Source organism: Dipodomys ordii, unplaced genomic scaffold, assembly GCF_000151885.1.
Source record: "Dipodomys ordii isolate 6190 unplaced genomic scaffold, Dord_2.0 Scaffold151, whole genome shotgun sequence".
NCBI classification, from domain to species: Eukaryota; Metazoa; Chordata; class Mammalia; order Rodentia; family Heteromyidae; genus Dipodomys; species Dipodomys ordii.
Window position 1 is genome coordinate 5,595,650 of NW_012267367.1, and position 19,840 is coordinate 5,615,489.

Genomic DNA, 19,840 nt, shown 5'->3' on the forward strand with positions numbered 1-19,840 from the left:
GCATGCAAGGCAAGCGCTCTACCACTGAGCCACCTTCCCAACCCCATGGAAGTCTTAAAACAGGAAAGAAATTTGGAGGTTTGGTCAGTAGCATGCATTGCAATAGGCTGTGGAGTTACAAAAAAAGAAAGCAAAACAACAAAGGAAGGCTGAGCCATAAGATTTCATTAAAAGTTAGAATGAAGTAGAATCATCTTGAGAACCTAAAAACATAAAGGAACCCCCAAGCCCAACACCCAAACCAGACCATTTAGCTCTAAATTCAGGGTATGGGCTCATTCACCAGTGCATCTCTCTTAAAGCTCTTAGGATGACTGTAACATGTATCTAGTGTCAAGACTCTTCTATTATCTGAAAAAACTCCTCTGGTTATTTTGTACCAGTAGGGCTCTTGAGTGTGTGGGGTCATTTGTGACACCTATAAACAAGAGATTTCATTAGGAGTTAAGTATGCTTCTGTTTTTGGAGAACTATCACATTTTTAAGATCAGGGAGCATGACATCAGTAAACAGGATTAATTAAATATGTATTAACACTCTTTTGGACAGAATGTGTGGTTGGTTGAAGAGGGAGAAGAGACTGGTGAGCAAGACTGAAAAACAGTACTTTTGTTAGGGACTATTACTACCATCTTGTGACTTAAGAGACTGGTTTTGCAGAAGACTAAAGGATGTGTTGCATTCTTGGAACTCCTGGCCGGTAGTTGATTTTCAAGGACCAGGAAACAGCAGTTTGGCCCTTAGCACTGTTCCCTGACAGTCACTTGCTATTGGGCTTTTTTTTTTTTTGGGGTCCAGTCGTGGGGCCTGAACTCTGGGCCTGGGCACTGTCCCTCAGCTCTTCAGCTCAAGGCTAGCGCTCTACCACTTGAGCCACAGCACCACTCCTGGCTTTTTTCTTTTTGCTTATGTGGTGCTGAGGAATCGAACCCAGGGCCTCAGGCATGCAATGCAAGTGCTCTACCACTGAGCCACCTTCCCAGCCCCTGCTATTGGGCTTTGTAGCCCTACCACTAAGCTTTTCCTACTCCTTGTATGAAGACTTTGTTCTGCAACCCTACATATAAGGGCTTCAGCTAGAGCTGTTGACACTGCATCCGGTATATTCAACCTTGCAATAAATATGTTTGGAGCACCTAAAGTTACTCAGTCATTGTGAAGTAACTAAACGTCCCCATTTAGAAGTCAAGTCTCAGCTCCTTTGTAGCACTCTTCTACGAAGCGTGGTAAGAAATTTATTAAATGAGTTACTCATCTCAGATATGATACCACAATGCTTATTCTTTTCTCATATGAGTGAAAATGTTTATCATTCATTCCTTGGGCATACTATTTTATATGCCTAAGTGCTGGAGATGTGGTATTGAGTGTTAGTGAACATCCCTCCCTCCCTTCTTTCCTCCCTCCCTCCCTCCCTCCCTTCTCTTCTTCCTTCCTTCCTTCCTTCCTTCCTTCCTCCCTCCCTCCCTCCCTCCTTCCCTTCCTTCCTCTCTCTCTTTCTTTCTTTCTTCCCTCCCTCCCTCCTCTCTCTTTCTCTCTCCCTCTCCCCCCTCTCTCTCCCCTCCTCTCCCCTCCCCTCCCCTTGCTCCACTTCTGGTGGTTAATTGAAGATTAAGAGAGTCTCATGGACTTTACTACCTGAACTGTCTTTGAACCATGATACTCAGATCTCAGCCTCCTAAGAGGCCAGAATTGCCACCAAGATCCACCGTAATGCATCTTCATCTTTTTTTTTTTTTTTTTAAACTGCACTTGGGCTTTGAACTCAGGGCCTGGGTACTGACCCTCAGCTTCCACTTCCAGCTTTTTGGAGGCTAATTGGAGATAAGAGTCTCAGGGACTTTGTTTCCCTGGGCTAGGTTTGAACTGTAATCTTCAAATCTCAGCCTCCTCAGTAGCTAGGATTATAGATGTGAGCCATTGGTACCTGGCAATCATCTCTTTTGAAACAATAAGCAGAACATGTATTATGTATCACAGATAGTAGTAATTTATTAAAATTTTTAAGTATATATAGCACAGTATTGTAGAACTATAAAAATATTAGTTCTGGTTTCAATTTTTTGTTTCTTTTTTACAATTTTTAAAAATTTTTTTTTTTTTGGGTCCGGTCGTGGGGCCTGAACTCTGGGCCTGGGTGCTGTCCTTCCACTCTTCAGCTCAAGGCTAGCGCTCTACCACTTGAGTCACAGCACCACTTCTGGCTTTTTTCTTTTTGCTTATGTGGTGCTGAGGAATCGAACCCAGGGCCTTGAGCATGCAAGGCAAGCGCTCTACCACTGAGCCACCTTCCCAGCCCAATTTTTAAAATTTTATTAGTGCTACAAAGGAGTATTTTATTTCATGGGTGACATTTCTACACATGTGTACAGCATGAGGACTTTTTTTTTTGCTTTTGAAAGATGCTTAATATGAAGTTTGTAAAGCATTTCCACTACACAGTTTTTCTGAATTAAATTTTTTAGAGTTTAATATTATTAAGGTTTGGATATGAAGTGTTCCCCAAAGGCTTGTGTTGTTAAAAGCTATGATGCAAGCCAATGGTGCATCTAGGCAATGATTGGATCATTAGGGCTCTGACATTATCAAGTGTATTTATTGCGCGATGGATTCATAATTTGATGGTGTTATTGGGAAGTGGTAGAAACTTTTGGAAGTGTGGCCTTGTTGGAGGAAGTAGGTAATTTGGGGGTATGTTCTGATCCCTGGAACCTCTGTCTCCCTCTGTGTCTCTGCTCTACTACACCTTCTATCATGATGCTCTGCGTCATCATAGCCCAGAAACAATGGAGCCAATCATGAAATTATAACCCAAAGTTAATCTTCTTCCTTTTTTCAAGTATTCTGTCACAACAATACAAAATGAAAAATATGTAGGAAATTAGGAAGACCATAAAATGTCAAAATAAATAATCACCTTAGTTTTGATAAGAGTTTTTAAATGAGTGCCTTATTTAATCAGATTATTAAAATGTCAAGATCATAAATGTTAGAGTTGGAAATTATCTTAATAGATTTTTTTCATGAGTTTCATTTTGTATGGTTTTGAATTCTAGAGAGAATTTATCTTTTAGTTTGAAGTTTCTTTTTTTTTTTTTTTTTGTTGGTCATGGGCTCTGAACTCTGGGTTTGGGTGCTATCCCTCTGCTCTTCAGCTCAAGGCTAGAACTCTACCAGTTGAGCCACAGCGCCACTTTTGGCTTTTTCTGCTTATGTGGTGCTGAGGAATCAAACCCAGGGCCTTATGCATGCAAGGCAAGCACTCTACCACTGAGCCACCTTCCCAGCCCCAAGTTTGAAGTTTCTTTATTCAGATTAACACTGATGGTCCCCAGATTTGTCTTTCAAAGTAAGACTAATTCCTTTCACTGTTTGGAAGATGATCTTTGTGTGTGTGTCTTTCCTTGAGAGAGATTTGAATTAATTGATCTTAAAATAGTGCTCATCTACAGATTTTAAACTTACTCACTAAAAATTGTCCTTTTCTTTGTATGTATATTCTAATACAGGTTGTTTTTATTAGGCAGATAATCAAACCACTATGCTTCCTTATCTCCATTGGGTACTACTTCTGGTAAATTTTCTGTCATAGAATATCAAATAGAACAGTTCAGTATTACTGAGAAAATATACTCATTTTTCATTTTGAACTTCAACTTGTTTAAAAATATATTAATTTAAAAATTTCAATTTTTTGAATAAAAGTATTTTTGACCTGGTTTGTTAACTCTGCCAAATTTTAGTCATAAGTATTTTTTGCATATGTAGGAATGAGCCTTCTGTGAATCAGTTCTTCATTTTGTCTACTTGTCTTTTAGCATCTTTTGTTTACTTTTATTTTAATAGTGGTTACTGATCTCATTAGTAGGGTTAAGTATCCAGGAACTGTACGTGAGCCTTATTTCTGTGAGGTTAAAGGAATAATGTGTAGACATTTGCTTAGTTCTGTTATGTAGTTTTGTATACACCAATGTGTATCTTTTTGAAACAAGGGAAATATAAACTAGGGAGGTTTTAAGCTCCTTTTTGTGTTTATTTTAGGTAGTATTGAAGATAATCAAACATTATCAAGAAGAAGGACAAGGAACCGAGGTTGTTCAAGGAGTGCTTTTGGGCCTTGTTGTAGAAGACAGGCTTGAAATTACCAACTGCTTTCCATTCCCCCAGCACACAGAGGATGATGCTGACTTTGATGAAGGTAAGGGTATTGACCTCCAGTGTGTCTTTATGGTACATATAGGACATATTTCTCAATGTAACTTTTTTTTTTTTGGGTTGGTCATGGGGCCTGATCTCTGGGCCTGTGCACTGTCCCTCAGCTCTTCAGCTCAAGGCTAGTGCTCTGCCACTTGAGCCATACTGCCACTTCTGACTTTTCCTTCTTATGTGGTGCGGAATTGCACCCAGGGCCTCGTGCCTGCAAAGCAAGCACTCTACCACTAAGTTACCCTCCCAAACCCCTGAATGTAACTTTCTTTTTGTCTTTTTTTTTTTGGTCGGTCATGGGGCTTTAGCTCCGCCTGGGTGCTGTCCCTCAGCTCTTCAGCTCAAGGTGAGCGCTCTACCGCTAGAGCCACAGCGCTACTTCTATTTTTTAGTGGTTTATTGAAGATAAGAGTCTCATGGACTTTCCTGCCTGGGCTGGCTTTGAACTTCGATCCTCATATTTCAGCCTCCTGAGTAGCTAGGATTATAGGCATGAGCCACCAACGCCTGGCCCCTCAATGTAACTTGAAAAAAAAATTGATACTGATTTTGGGGCTTGAGTTCAGAGCCTGGGTGCTACCTTTAAGCTTTTATGCTAAAGGATAGCATTCTACCATTTGAGCCACAGTTCCATTTCTGGCTTTTTGGTTGTTAATTGGGGGGTAAGAGTTTCATGGGCTTTTCTGCCTAGGATAGCTTCAAACCTTAATCCTCAGATCTCAGCCTCCTCAGTAGCAAAGATGATAACCATGATCTACCACCCTTGCCTTTCAAGGTAACTTTTGATGATTATTGGGAGACTGTTGTCACATTATTACCGTGCCAGTGGAGTTTGTCACATTAATCTGAATCATTTTAATTTCATAGTGCCTCCATAAATTTTGGAAAATGAAGATATATCTAATAAAATTGATTACCTTAAGCCTTTTCTTATTTGGAGATGTGATTGCGCTTTGTAGTATGGTAATCTCCCTCTCATCTTCAAAGATAAACTCCCTTCCCAGTGAACAGTCCACAAATGGTACTATACCTTCTGCGTATTTGTTTATATGTTTACACAGACATATAAACGTTTACATATATGCCTATGATAAAGTATAATTTATAAGCTAGGTACAGTGAAAGATAATAAAACAATAAAATAAAGTTACATAATTTTTTTATAGTGCAGGAGATTGACTCAAGGGACTTAATGCATGCTACGCAAGTGTTCTGCCACTGAGCTAAACACCTATCCTTATAAGAATGTATTGTAATACATTTTTTAAACTTAAAAACTACTTGTTTCTGGAAGTTTCTATGTATTTCTTTCATTCCATGGTTGTTGACCCAAGGTGACCAAAGCCATGGGAACAGAAACGATGGTGGAGAAACTTCGGTGATTTTGATAGGAGCTGGGCTGTTGTTGATGTCCTCATTATGAAAAATTTGTCAGATAGTTCACATTATAAAGGAAATGGTTTGTCATTGTGTCTAGCAATCATTCTTTTCTGTACTATTTTTGATTCTGTTTCTAGTAAGAGATAGGTTTAGCTGTCTGCTTCAGTATTATATATGTAATTGCCTTGTGAACCAAGTCCTGTCACAGCTAAAAACTCAAAGAAAAGGCCAAAGTCAACATCATTTAAGATTTTCTTTGAATCTAGTTGAACATAGTAGTGTACTTTATTGACCTCTCAGGACTCATTTTCTGTGTAACTATTTAATTTTTTTTTCTAATGACGAAATTAACCAGTTTTTAGTTTGTACCTCAAGAGTGTTAATCATATGTTATGTTGTACTACAGATGTCTAGGACTTTTTTGTCTCTCATTATCCATTGATAGCTTCCCCTTTCCATTTCTGGCAACCACATTTTGGTTTTCTAACTTTGCCTTATATAAGGGGAGTCATTTAGTTTGTGTCTTTTTGTAACTGTCTTATTTCATTTAACAGGATGACCTCCTTGTTCATAGTGCTAGAGCATATGACAGGATTTGTACATTAGTTATATAGAGGGGAGTTTTATTGTCACATTTCCACATGTTTACAATGTATCCTAGTCAATCTCACTCCTTTTATCTCTCTCTCCACTTCCCAACTAATTTTAACTTTTCTTGTTCTACTTTCATAGTCACATATATTCTTTGAGCATATTCATCTTCTTTTCAAATTGTATCTTAAAATTATTTACCTCGGGGCTGGGAATGTGATTTAGTGGTAGAGTGCTTGCCAAGCATACATGAAGCCCTGGGTTTGAGTCCTCAGTACCATATAAACAGAAAAGGCTAGAAGTGGTGCTATGGCTCAAGTGGTAGAGTGTTAATAACCTTGAGCAAAAGAAGCTCAGGGACAGTGCCCAGGCCCTGAGTTCAAGCTCCAGGACTGGCCAAAAAATTTTTTTTTTTAACCCTCTGCTTTTCTTTGTCCCTCCTATTTCTTTCTTCCTTTTTTTAATGTCTAAATTATTTATTGTATTATATATAACTTTTTTTTTTGTCAGTCATGGGGCCTGAACTCTGGCCCTGGGTTCTGTCCCTCAGCTCTTCAGCTCAAGGCTTAAGCTCAAGGCTTGAGCCACAGTGCCACAGCTTTTTTCTGCTTATGTGGTGCTGAGGAATCAAACCCAGAACCTCATGCATGCAAGGCATGCATTTTACCACTGAGCCACTTTCCCCACTCCATAACATTTTCTTTATGGTTTCATGTGTTGTGAGTGTTTAGGTTCCTTTCACTCCTTGGCTATAATGGTAATAATATTACAATAAATATGAGTGTCTGAGATCTTTGAGATACTATTTTAGTTCCTTTCAATGCAGAATTAGAAGAATTGCTGAATCATGTGGTAAATCCTATTTTTATTTATTTACTTGCTTGTGTATTGATTTTTGCAGTGTTATCAAGTGAGTGAGACTGGGGCATTTACATGCTAGGCCAGTGCACTACAACTGAGATAACTAACAAATCCACAAACCCGTCATTCTAAAAAGATCTTCTTCAAGTTTTCCATAGAAGCTGCTCTGTTATATATTCCTGCCAGTCATGCAGAATTGCAGTTCTCAGCATACTTGCTAGTACTTTCTACTTACACTTATTGCAGTTTAACCTTTTTCAAGGGTTTGAGGTAATTACCAACTAATGTACTTAAAGACACTCATTAAAAAAACTGTTTTAACAACCCAGAGATAAGGAGACACTTCAATTTAGCAGTACTATCTAAAAACCAGTCTGGGTGGTATAATATGTACGCTGCCATCCGTTGTTACTCTATACAGTTGAAGGATTGTTCAGTCTCATTTTCCACTGATTTTTTTTTGTGGTTTTCTTTTTTTTTTAATTTAATTTAATTTTATTTGTGAACATACTGTACAGAGGAGTTACAATTACATGGGCAGGATAATGCGTACATTTCTTACCAAGCATTGCAGCCTCCTCCTTTGTTTACCCTTCACCTCCCTTCCCAGCCTCCCCCCTCCACTGATATTTAAATGATGTGTCCAAAACCATTTAACTACAAGTTGATGGAATAGTGATTGAAGCCAGTTTCTGCTTAGTCCAAATCCTGAATTTTTCACTATGCCGTAGTCTCAAAATTTGAATGGTGCTTCATGTAAAGTCAAGAGTGTATATTTCTGGTACAGATGATTTTAGTAAGTGTTTTAACTTTGGTTAACAAAATTATGGTCTTTTATAATTTAAGTTTTATTTCAGCAAAGCCCATGCATTTATGGTTTTCTGTAGTTACAGTTCTGCTGCAGTGGCAGGTGGGCACAGTTGAGTAATTATGTCAGTGATCATATAGGCACCAGGCCTGAAATATGTAACTCCTGTCTCTATCAGAAATTTTTACCACTTGTGATTGATAAATAACTTTTCGTTTTTTATCCCTTTTTTGTAAGGTTAAAAAAAAAGGCAAGGCTATCTCTTTCCCTTAAAAATAGGTGATTCTTTGTTTATTGTAACATGATGCTGTTCTGTCTCTGTCTCTGTCTCTCTCTGTGTCTCTCTCTCTGTCTCTCTCTTTCTCTCTCTTTGGCCAGTCTTGGGGCTTGAACTCTCAGGATCTGGATGCTGTTCCTGAGCTTCTTTTTGCTCCAGGCTAGTGCTCTGCCATATGAGCCACAGCTCCACTTCAGCTTTTTCTGTCTATGTGGTACTGAGGAATTGAACTCAGGACTTCATGTATGATAGGCAAGCACTTTACCACTAAGCCACATTTCTAACCCCTTGCTGCTATTCTTAATGTTAGTCCAGAATATATTGCAAGCATTGAAATGAAAATACTGATACTGTGTGGTGTTTCACTGGAAAACATAAGAAGTATCCCAATTTTAAAGCATGTATTGAATAGTTGGTGCTTAGAGGAATGGAAAGGCACTAAATTCATAGCAATTGTAACTAGACATTATGGGAAGGTTTGGGACCCAGAGAATTAGATGGGAATTTCAGCTCCTCTTAAAGAAGCTGTCAAGATTATTCTGACTCCATGATATCTTTTATTTAGCGTGTATTAATTGCTCACTTGAGTATTGTTCACATAGTAAAAAAGATGATTTCCTAATGAGGTAAACTAGATAGTAGTGCCTTTGATTAGATTATTCAAGACCTAGAAAATGAGACATGAAATGTCTTTTGTTTGTTTCTATTAATGCATTTTTTAACAACATGGGATAACTTTCCTTTGAGTACTGTAAATCATGATAAACTTACTTTATAGAATTTCTAGTTGAATGTGAGATAACTTACATTAGAGAACATATGCTTTCTAAAATATGAATAGAAAACTCAGTACTAAAATTCCCATTAGGGGGCACTATTATCAAGCTTAGGAGAACTGGAGACTAATTTGTTTTCTTAGACATGCAAACCGAGGCTTGCTAAAAGGGAAAAAATAATTTCATCTGATAAGTCAGATATGTTTTATACAACCGAATTTCTTAAATATGTTATAAAATACGCTGCAATAGATTCAGTAACTCAGTCTTCTTTTTCACTGACTAAACCAATGTAATGTTGTAGGTGATATAAGAAACTTACTTCTTTCTATATCAGAGCCAAACTCTTAGATTTGGAGTGAACAAAATTTTTTATTTTGTCTACTTTTTGTTAGTCACAAAGAGTGATTCTTTGCCTTTCAAATAGTTCTCTTTCAAAATGAAGCATGAAAACTAATATACTGAAATGTAGCTAGGGAATGAAATGATGCTTAACTTGCTCAGGCAGTATTTATGTGTTCAGTGTAGGCAGTGGCTAAAGTAATAACACATACGTACACTAACGTAATACATACACGAGATTTCAATTTTTAGGGCTCATTTTCAGAAGAAAATTCTTTGTGAAGTTGGGTGTTAAACCAAAAATACTAGCATAATGTGTTTTACAAAACGATTTCATTATCATTAAGCTTTGAAAAGAAATCAGTATTGTACAACTGTAAAAAGTTACAAAGACTGAAATATGAATTGGCAAAAAAATGTAATTAAAATAGGATGTATTAGAGTAACTTTGCACAGCATAGGTGCTGTTTATATATCACTGGGTTTGAAGAGGGAAGTTGTTATTTGCTGTGCTGTCTGCATACGTAAGCCATATTTTATGGAGAAAAATCTACATAATTACTTTTTACCTCAAGTTTCTCTTTCCTTCTGTTTTCTTCTTCTTTTGCTTAACATCCACAGCAGAGCAAAACTACTTGAAACCTGGCTGGTATTACTATTTCAGCTTTGAATTGCTTTTGAATTCAGGGAAGAGTCAGGCAGGACAGAGAAAGTCTTTCATAAGTTTTAGACTGATGGAGACATTTTGTGGGAAGACATGATGTTTTCTTATTCTTTCGTCTCATTGCCTACTTATAGGAATAGCCAATGATCATTGTGATCTTTAACAGATTTAATTGAAAAATAAAGCCTATTTATTTTGCTGGAGATTTTGAAAAAGATCGTTGTGATAAAAATATTAAATATAAAGACAATTTAGGGATATATATGCATTTGGAACTTACTGGAAATAAAAAGTCAGCTTTACTTAGTAACCTCATTAAGTAGAGGTGAGATAAAATGTTTCATGTATCTCAGGATAAACAAAGACTTGCCCACAGTAAACTTTTTTTTCAGCATTTATTCATTAAGTGGCTAGTGAAAAAGAAATCCTGGTTACTGCGTTGGAAGATTTTTAAGTGGGACAGACAAGGGTGTAAATTAAGAAGTCTGAGGCAGAACTTTGATGTAAGTTTGAAGTGAGTTTGAATAAAATGATATGAACAACCCAGGTATCAGTTGTTGTTTCCTTTTTGGAGTAATTTACAGGAGAAGGAAAGTTTGATTTTTGTAGACAGTTGAAATATTAAAGTTTGAAAGCTTCTGTAACTATTAATAAAGAAGTGTATGTCTTTTGAATTTATTCTCATTCATTTTTCTGGTCCCTCGTAAGTTCACAAACATCTGGAAATAAAGAATAGCTGATGTGTACACTTGTCCTCTTTATCAGAGAAAGTTACACTCTTTGACAGTACTTTAAATTCTGCTGCTACTTTAGTGTACAGCTAGAGAAGTAGTTTTTGGTATTTGTGCTCTTTGATAAATAATAACTCTTGACAATAATGTTAGTGTCATATTTATAGAAACTTGGAGCCAACAGAGCCATTAGCCATATTTAAATATTTGGTAAAATGTTTAATATATTTAAGATATTTAATAATACATCATTTTAGAGACATTGTGTAGGCTGAAAACTAGAGTTTTTATACTGATTTATGGTACAGTTCTTTTGAGTGCTGATATTTTTGTTGCTACTCATGGTAGTATTTTTTAAAATGTTAAATTGTTCATATATAGTGATTTTGTGTAAATTTCAGGGCAGAAATCTTATTGCTTTATCAAATTGTTCTTATCACTCATAAAGGTTATAGTTTTTGAGTTGAAAATTTTAACTTAAATACCTAAATTTACTGGTATATTCGTTTCTGCTTTATTAAGGAAATGAAAATACGATAAATAAAATTAGTCTCTTTCTCAGTATATTTAGTTCTTTTAGTCTATTTTAATGTTTTAAATACAAAAGGAGTACAGTTTCATTTTAAAAGTTTCAAAAATACTTTTGTATTTATTTCATATTTTAAGATTTAGTTTTTTTTTAAAATTAGAAACTTCTTTGCATGGAAGGATACATTATTGAAAATGTGGTCAAGGTAAAAGATTTTTCTGCTTAAAGAAATTAAAGCGCTTTACACAGTATTCTCCCTTGGTCCCCAAAGTGTAAGTGCTATGGTTTGGAAAAGAGCCAACTAAAACCTGTTCAAATTTTGTGCAGACTTAAAGTAATACTGTAAGATTTGAAAATTACAGGTGGATACAGTACTTAAATAGCATTTAAAATTCCTAAGTTTCCCAGGTCTAAAAATGTAATCCTTAAATTACTATTCCCAGTAGTTTAAATTTTAATTAAATAAAAACTGTTTTACTTTTGAGCCACAATAACTTTAGGTAAAGATATTTACATTTATTACTAAACTTCAAGGAACTAGCCATTAAAAATGAACTATTTAACACTAATTAAAATGTTGTAAAGTCACAATTACAGTAGGTAACCAAATATCCTTGTTATTTCTATTTTTCCAAAAAATATTCCTAATAAACAAGTTCAAGCTCACTTCCTATTTTGCCCATAACTGTTACCCAGTTTCCTTGCCTAGTTAAATATATTATCTAAATATATTGCCTAATGTATAAGTTTTATAGGTTAATTATAATTAGAGGTGATGCATTTTGGTGCTAGTGCTCTCATTTCCCAAAGTGCTATCTTAGTCATGCCAGTGAAGTGTTCTATTTGCTTTATTGTCACCTCTCTCTAGTTGAAATCTTCATAGCCCTAGAAAATCCCATCTGACAATATTCTTCAAGACACGTTAGGTTTCAGAGTGATGCTTATATACCTTTATCACTTTTATGAATATTATTTACTGCCTTAAAAAATCTTGGTTTGAAAACAAAATATAATGTCTTTTGACTTATGTAACTATCACAATAGTGTAAACTTATACTGCAATCCTGTACTACCTCTTTCCTTTATACTGTGCGTGTGCACCTTTTTTCTCTCCAATATCTTACTTGCAGACCTCTTCTAATATGTAATCAACCATCTTCTTTCCTGCTTGATTAGTGAGACGACTAGACTACAGTCATTTCATTGGTGGTCACAGAAATATATCTGTTTTCTTTCTGTTTTACAGAACTGAATAGGTAATGACTATAGAGAAATAGGTTTTGGTAGCACGCTACTAACCTACCAGCCAGCATCTGAAGCAGTGGAAATTTGGTGGGAGAGCTGTAGTCAGCATTCTCTGGTCTTGAAGCCTGAAGTCAGCTGCTTAGGAGAAGCAGCTAACCTCGAGAAGCAGCAGCTGCAGCAGCAGTAGTAGTAGCCCCACCTCTGCCAGTTGTCCCCAGTGTTTTTTAGCTTCCAGAATCATCTGCTCTCACTTTAATTATTGCTTTTTCTTCCTTTGTTCATTTGTTGTTCAGTCATCTAACCAGTATTTGAGTAGGACCTGTATCCAGGCACTTGCTCTGGCTGTCACTCACTTATATTTCTACTATAGATTTAGCTGCGATAAAGAGAGTATTTAACTTGAGTTAAGAGGAGACTTGAGAATATATTACATCAGTGATTCAGATAAATATAAAGTAAATATTTTGTTGCTATCCAGGTGAAGTTGCCCAGAATATAATTTTTGAATAATTGAGAGAATACTGTGAGATAGATACCTGAAGATTTTCAGTTTTGTAATTCAAAGTGATTTAGGTATGTTTGTTTTGTAATTTGTTCTTGAAAATTTATAAATTGGATGCTTTTTCATTTTTTATTAGAAATGTTATTTGAAATTTATGACTTAATTTGATAGTCCAAATGCTTTAAAAATCTTAAATAAAACCTTTTTATTATATATTGTTAGCCTATATTAGTTGTACAAAGAGGGAATTTTATTGTTACATTTCTATTCATCCATTCATATGATGTACCCCATTACATCCGTATAATGTACTTACTCCCACCATTCATCCCTCCCAATTCTTAAAACTTCAGAAGTTTCTGTACATGGCATTAAAAAATATTTAGATAATATAATATCTGTCTTCATTGACTCTATTGGCTCTCCCCACGTTCAGTCTCCCTTTTTCCATACTATTACTGTGGTAATTTCATATGCATATATTATAAATTATTGACCAGCTATAATTATACTATTACAATTTATTGACAGATCAACTTCATCTGTTGCTCTTTCTTTCCTGGTACCCCTTATGTTGCTTTATTCACAGCTGATTTAAAAAATTTTTAACTCCTCTTCCTTTGGAAGGAGCTCCCAGTATTTTAAATGCATTCAGTTTTAAAAATCAGTTTTAAAAAATTAGTAAGCCTTCTGGTATTGAGAATTATTTCCCCTTATAATTTCCTATTTTAGTTTGTCCTCTTTGTCCTATCATTACCCCAGCTCTACCATGATGACCTGGGTAAAGGAAAATGTCTTTATTCAGTACTAGAAGAGGATGAGGGGGTTGTAGGAAGACTAAATGATGGTTACTAGTAGTGTTAAAATGAAGAATGGGATGACACTACATGAACTGCTGTGATTGTTATAAGCCATATTGAGGTAGATTTATTTTTGCTTCTTTAGGGAATGTTTGGTATGACTAGTAGACTCGTGATGATCTAGATTTGTATTTCTTTCCATATTGTTTCTTTATACAGGAAGCTTGATGTAAAAAATACTACTAGCCAATTAGGAAAACTGTGTACATACATATACCATTATAATTCTTAGCTGCTGAGTAAATTCCTAAAATCATTCATATATTTTGAATGATTTCAAATTTCTGAAAGACCTAAAAGGAAAGAAAACTAGACTGAGGTCTGGCTCAAGTTCTAGATTTACCACTAGTTGGTTCTTCCAACCACAGTTTTCACATTTGCAACATAGATCATAATGGTAACCTCTGTAATTCTTTAACAGATTGCAAACTGAGGTCTAGAGAAACCCAAGGTTAAATTAGCAACACATCCAGAATTAGAAGCCTCAACATGCCCATTTAAAATGAAACCCACATAGCTGGGTGCCCGTGGTTCACACCTGTAATCCTAGCTACTCAGGAGACTGAGATCCGAGGATCGTGGTTTGAAGCCAGCCTGCACAGGAAAGTCCGAGAGACTCTTACCTCTAATAAACTACTTGATAAACCACTGTGGCTCCAGTGGTAGAGCAACTAGCCTTGAGTACAAAGTAGCTCAGGGATAGTGCCAAGACCCTGAATTCAAGTCCCAGGACTGGCCAAAAAAAAGCAAAAAAAACAAACTCCACAGTTTAGGAGAGTTGTCAGCGAGTGAGGCACTTTCCTGGAATTGTGACTTGTAGGTATGATATAGTTACTTCAAATATACCTCAATTTTGTCTAGATTTCAGAAATTTTCCTAGTTTGGTCCCCCTAGGCATTAAATAAAAATAGAGAGCAATAATAATGTTTAGAAGACAAAAATGAATACATATATTCCACCACCACTCATATGTATATGTAAATTTTAGGAAATCAGTACTAGACTTTTTTTTGATAAAATACATAGTACATATAAAGTGTCCAGGCACTCAAACCACTCAGCAGTTTAAAATGAGCATAGCATCTAGTATTTGTACGTAGAATTGAGAAAAGAACTGAAATGTTGGCTGAACTGGGTAGGAAAAGGATGAAAATACATGTTCTTATGAAATGCCATTGAATATAATTGCAAATAGTTTGAATGGGTGGCTTAATTTGACTTAGGAAATCAGTATCTGACTGAAGCCACATGATGACTTTCTAGAATACATTGCTTTGCAGATGACTTAAACAGACATTACTGATAAAACTTGTCACGTGAGTTTTCTTCTTTACTGAGCACACAGTATGCTTAAGTGGTATGTTGTGCAATGCTTCCAATCTGCTGTTTCTGCCATCTGGGCAAACAGAATGAGAATGAAGAGAGCATGGAGAGGGAGAGATCAGTTAGCTGTAAGGAAGCTGTGTGAACACTGGGTGCCACTCATGGAACACTGAGCAGGAGTGGCTTTCCTTTGTAACCACTGTAACTAGCTGTCTGTAAAATGGAGGCTTGCAATACAAAAAAACTCAGAATGTACCTTTGACAGCCTGGTACCTGTAGTTGAGACAGTAAAGCTAGCAACAAACCCTTGATTCCCTTTTCATAGTCCTTTTATTTTCTGGTAACAATCTTTTCGTTGCTCCAGTGTTTGACACAAATGTTGAAGTAGATTTAATAATTGCCCCATGTTCACTTTGTTTGAATGAAATCTTTTTGAAAACGAATTATGCTATAAAGTAAGCTTCTTGAGAAACATTTAAATACTTTTTAAAAAGGCAGCAGATTTACAGATGGGAAATTGCTTCAAAAATCATGTTAGTTGCGACCAACAGGGAACTATGTGAATGACAAAGTTGTGTTTGAGTAAGAGTCATACATGTATTGGTGGTTACATCTCTCTTACTTGAATCTTAAGAATTTGCAAAATAGTTCTTGTGTGTGACTATGTATAGATATGGTTACTTTTTTGTGATAAAATACATGAGCTCTTGCAAAACTGTTCACTATGAATCGTCTGGTACCTTCTTAGGAATTAACATAGCCTTATATAGATGGCTAATAATACAAAGCCACTGTGGTTTCTGTGGTTTTTACCCACCATGGCTCAAGTTCTAAAACATTTAAAATGAGACCCACTCCCTCCTTTTAATTTTTTGGACAAAGAGTTGTCTTATCAGAAAACACAGTAACTTAAGCAGATCCATAACTGGGTGAATTAATAACAGAGGGTTTTTGTTGATACCAGGAAGTAGATTAAATACTGCAATTGTGGTAATGAGTACCATATATGATAAGCTGAGCCACCTGGATTTTATTAGGCTGCTTGATACTTTGATCACAATATTATTTCAAGGCTTGTCTATTTAAATTTCTAAGGTTTCTTGTCATCTTTGCAATTTCTTTCATTGAAAAGACATCTTTTTAAAAAAGAGCTTCTAGTCGAGCCAAAATTTGGAGGAGGTGCAAATTCAACAGCTAGAAAGACCTTCAATAGAAGAAAACTCATTAAACGTAAAATTAAAAGCTTGAAAGGATAGCAGTTGGCTATCAAGTTCATCTGACCTTGTTTCTCTGTAGTTTTTGCTTGGATTATAATTACACTTCATAATGTAGTAGAGTACTGTAAGGATAATTGGTATAATTCAATTAATTGTTGTTTGATATAAATATATGCATTTAAAATGCATACTTTATGCCTCAAGAATGTACCAATGCTGTTTCCTTTCAGTTGGTATTAAGCACTTTTGATGAATAGTTTTGACAATTTATAGAAAGATTTTTTAAACTACTTTGCCCATAATGAATAATTTATACTAATCACCGAATCACAGAATTTAGTTTGCTTCCTAATTGTCTTGCTTTTACCTATGAACTTGAAACCTTGAAACTTCATTTAGCCTCATAGAAATGAATGAGATTTTTTGTTTGTTTTGTTTTGCTTTGTCGTGGGGCTTGAACTCTGGGCCTGGGAGCTGTCCCTCAGCTCTTCAGCTCAAGGCTAGCGCTCTTCCACTTGAGCCACAGCACCACTTATGGTTTTCTGAGTGATTTATTGGAGGTAGGAGTCTCGGACTTTCCTGCCTGGGCTAGCTTTGAAATGTGATCTCAGCCTCCGAGTAGCTAGGATTAAAGATGTGAGCTACCAGCAGCGCCCCCCCCTTCACTTGAATGAATTTTTTGTTTTTTTGGGGGGGGTTCTGGTCATGGGGCCTGAACTCTGGGCCTGGGCGCTGTCCCTCAGCTCTTCAGCTCAAGGCTAGCGCTCTACCACTTGAGCCACAACGCCACTTCCAACTTTTTTCTTTTTGCTTATGTGGTGCTGAGGAATCAAACCCAGGGCCTCATGTATGCAAGGCATGCTACCACTGAGCCACTTTCCTAGCCCCTTAGTGAACATTTTGGGTTGGAAAATAGATATTTATGATTTGTAAAGTGAAAATTAGGAACACTTAATAATTTAAGATACTGTTGCCATTAGCATAGCAATAATAATCATTTAGTGCTATTTTGAAATTTTACATATAAAATTCCTTGCATGATTTTGCATTTTGCATTAATTTTGAGTAGTCAATTATAGGCACTATAATTTTTTGGGGGGGAGCTCCGGTCATGGGGCCTGAACTCTGGGCCTGGGCGTTGTCCCTCAGCTCTTCAGCTCAAGGCTAGCACTGTACCACTTGAACCACAGTGCCACTTCTGGTTTTTTTCTTCTTATGTGGTGCTGAGGAATCGAACCCAGGCCTCATGCATGCAAGGCAAGTGCTCTACGACTGAGCTACCTTCGCAGCCCCCATAGGCACTATAATTTTGACTTGAGGTTTCTATAGCTTTATGTAACTTAAGCTTGGTCAAAGGTTCTTAAAATGAAGTATTCCTTTGGTTTCCTTGCTTTTGGAAAATAGGGTTGAATTTTCAGTTTTTGTCATATGTGACTAAAAGGCAGAGGCATAGATTTAGGAACAAGAATATAATACAAACAACAGAATAATGAGAAGATCTGTCAGTTTGAGCAGAGACTTAATTTGGAAAATTTGCTGAAATAATATGTAGTAGTAGGACAGATTCTAGACCACTTTGAATTCATGAAAATGAAGTTTGTTCTTGAGGTGATTGTGAGGCATTCTATATCTCCTCAGGAGATATACAGTTGGTTACAGTGTGACAGGGAATCGCAGTTATTGAGGGTTTGAATGAAATACGGTTTGAGTATAAGAGACAAAGAGAGTGAGATTTTCAGTGCTTTAATGTCTGACATTCTAGAATAATTAAATCTGTTTTTTTGAAAAAAAAAAAACCTCTTTTCTCTGAAATATTTTGTGAAAATAAAATTAAAAAACTACCTATTCAGGGATATTGGTTTGTATTACACAGTGGATAGATATGGCAAGTTTAAGCTATTGATAATAAGCAGAGGGATTACTAACTTATATATTACTAAACTTAGCACATTCAACTTTACTGAAATATGAAATATTGAAGGTTTTAAAATCCAGAAATTATAGAATGTTGGTTAGGTCTTGTAAAAAATACATATAAAGCCAGGTACCAGTGGCTCATGTCTATGATCCCTGCTACTCAAAAGTCTTAATCTGAGGACCGAGATCCCAAGCTAGCTGGGGCAGAAAATGTCCATAAGACTCTTATTTCCAGTTAACCAGCCAGAAGCCCAGAAGTGGAAGTATATCTCAGGTTAGAGAGCCAGCCTTGAGGGCAAAAGCCAACTGAGAGCAAGAGGCCTTGAGTTCAAGGCCCAGTATTAGCACAAAAAGCAAGTATATGCATTATGTGGAATAGTCAATAGCTTATAAATATGTACTGATATTTTAAGGACTGTCTTTTAGAGAGAGTTTATTTTCATTACCAAGCTTCATAGAACAGAACTAAGATCCACTGAGAATAGAATTAAAAGTGTAAAGTAGATTTATTGCATTTTTCAAACATTTCTTTTGTAGGATCAGGGTCTTTAGATAGTATTGCTGTACTTCAGAATAGTTTTAGCAACTTGTTGAGTTAATTCATTTATTTAACAAATATTTAACAAGTGCCAACTATCTTAGGAACACTGCCAGATATCGAAGAACTATGTGACAATTGGACAGGGGAAGAGAGAGACATTAAAATGATAAACTAGTGATCGTTTCTATGAGAGATAAACAGCTGCATGAATGTGTGGTGCCCATCTTAAACAGAGTATTGGATGTGTGGTCAGCTGATACCAGAAGTATAAGAAAGAGCTGTGATGAGAACCATGGGTGGGTTATTTAGAGCCTCATTGGGCTGTCATGTTCTTCATAATACTATGATGTAATCTAAGACTTGACTTTATGGAAATCCAGTTTGGTGAGTGATTGGATTTATTGGTGGTGGTATTTTCTTCAAAAAAGACTTGTCTGTAGTGACCAGATGACTCTCACAAGTATATCTGCACCCACCTTCCCTTTCACGCCTGTAGGAGACACTCTTTTCTATCAAACTGTGTTACATTCATTTATGAGATTCTGTTTTTACTTGTCCTGTTTTGGGTTCTTTTACAGATTCTTGCTTTTGCTCTGTCCCTTTTATCTTTATGAAACTTGCCTGCCCAAATGTAAAGCCTGTGAGACTTGCCCAGACTGTTCTCTCCAAAGCGTTTTTGATTCCGTAAAAGCCATCTACTTACTCAGGAGGTTGAGATGTGAGAAGCTTCTCCTGGCAGAAAAGTCCTGACTCTTTCTCCAATTAACTACCAAAAAAAGCCTCCATTGGAGCTGTGATTCAAGTAGTAAGAGTACCAGGCTTAAACAACACTCAAAGACAGCCCCTGCCTAAGTTCAAGCCCTAAGACTGGCACAAAAGCAAACAGAAATCTGCCTAGCGACTTCCTGTCTTTTTCGTTTAAATGTTGGGTGCTGCCAGTCTCAAGAGACTGAACCCTGAGCCTGACCAATTCAGTTAAGATGGGTAGGACTCACTGAGTCAGCATAAAAGGCACTTGTGCCTGTGTGTTTTATCTTTATATACCCTTTTAGTGTGTTCAAGCACCTTTC

At 36.4% G+C, this 19,840-nt stretch overlaps 1 protein-coding gene across 1 annotated transcript in view; it reads left to right on the forward strand.

Annotated features, from left to right (window-relative positions):
• The window catches only part of Eif3h (eukaryotic translation initiation factor 3, subunit H), an 86,292-nt gene that overhangs the window by 17,585 nt on the left and 48,867 nt on the right, over nt 1-19,840 (forward strand). Inside the window, exon 2 of the mRNA XM_013032238.1 lies at nt 4,042-4,198. Within this exon, the coding sequence (XP_012887692.1) occupies nt 4,042-4,198 (157 nt within the window). The remainder of the gene's footprint in view (nt 1-4,041; nt 4,199-19,840) is intronic.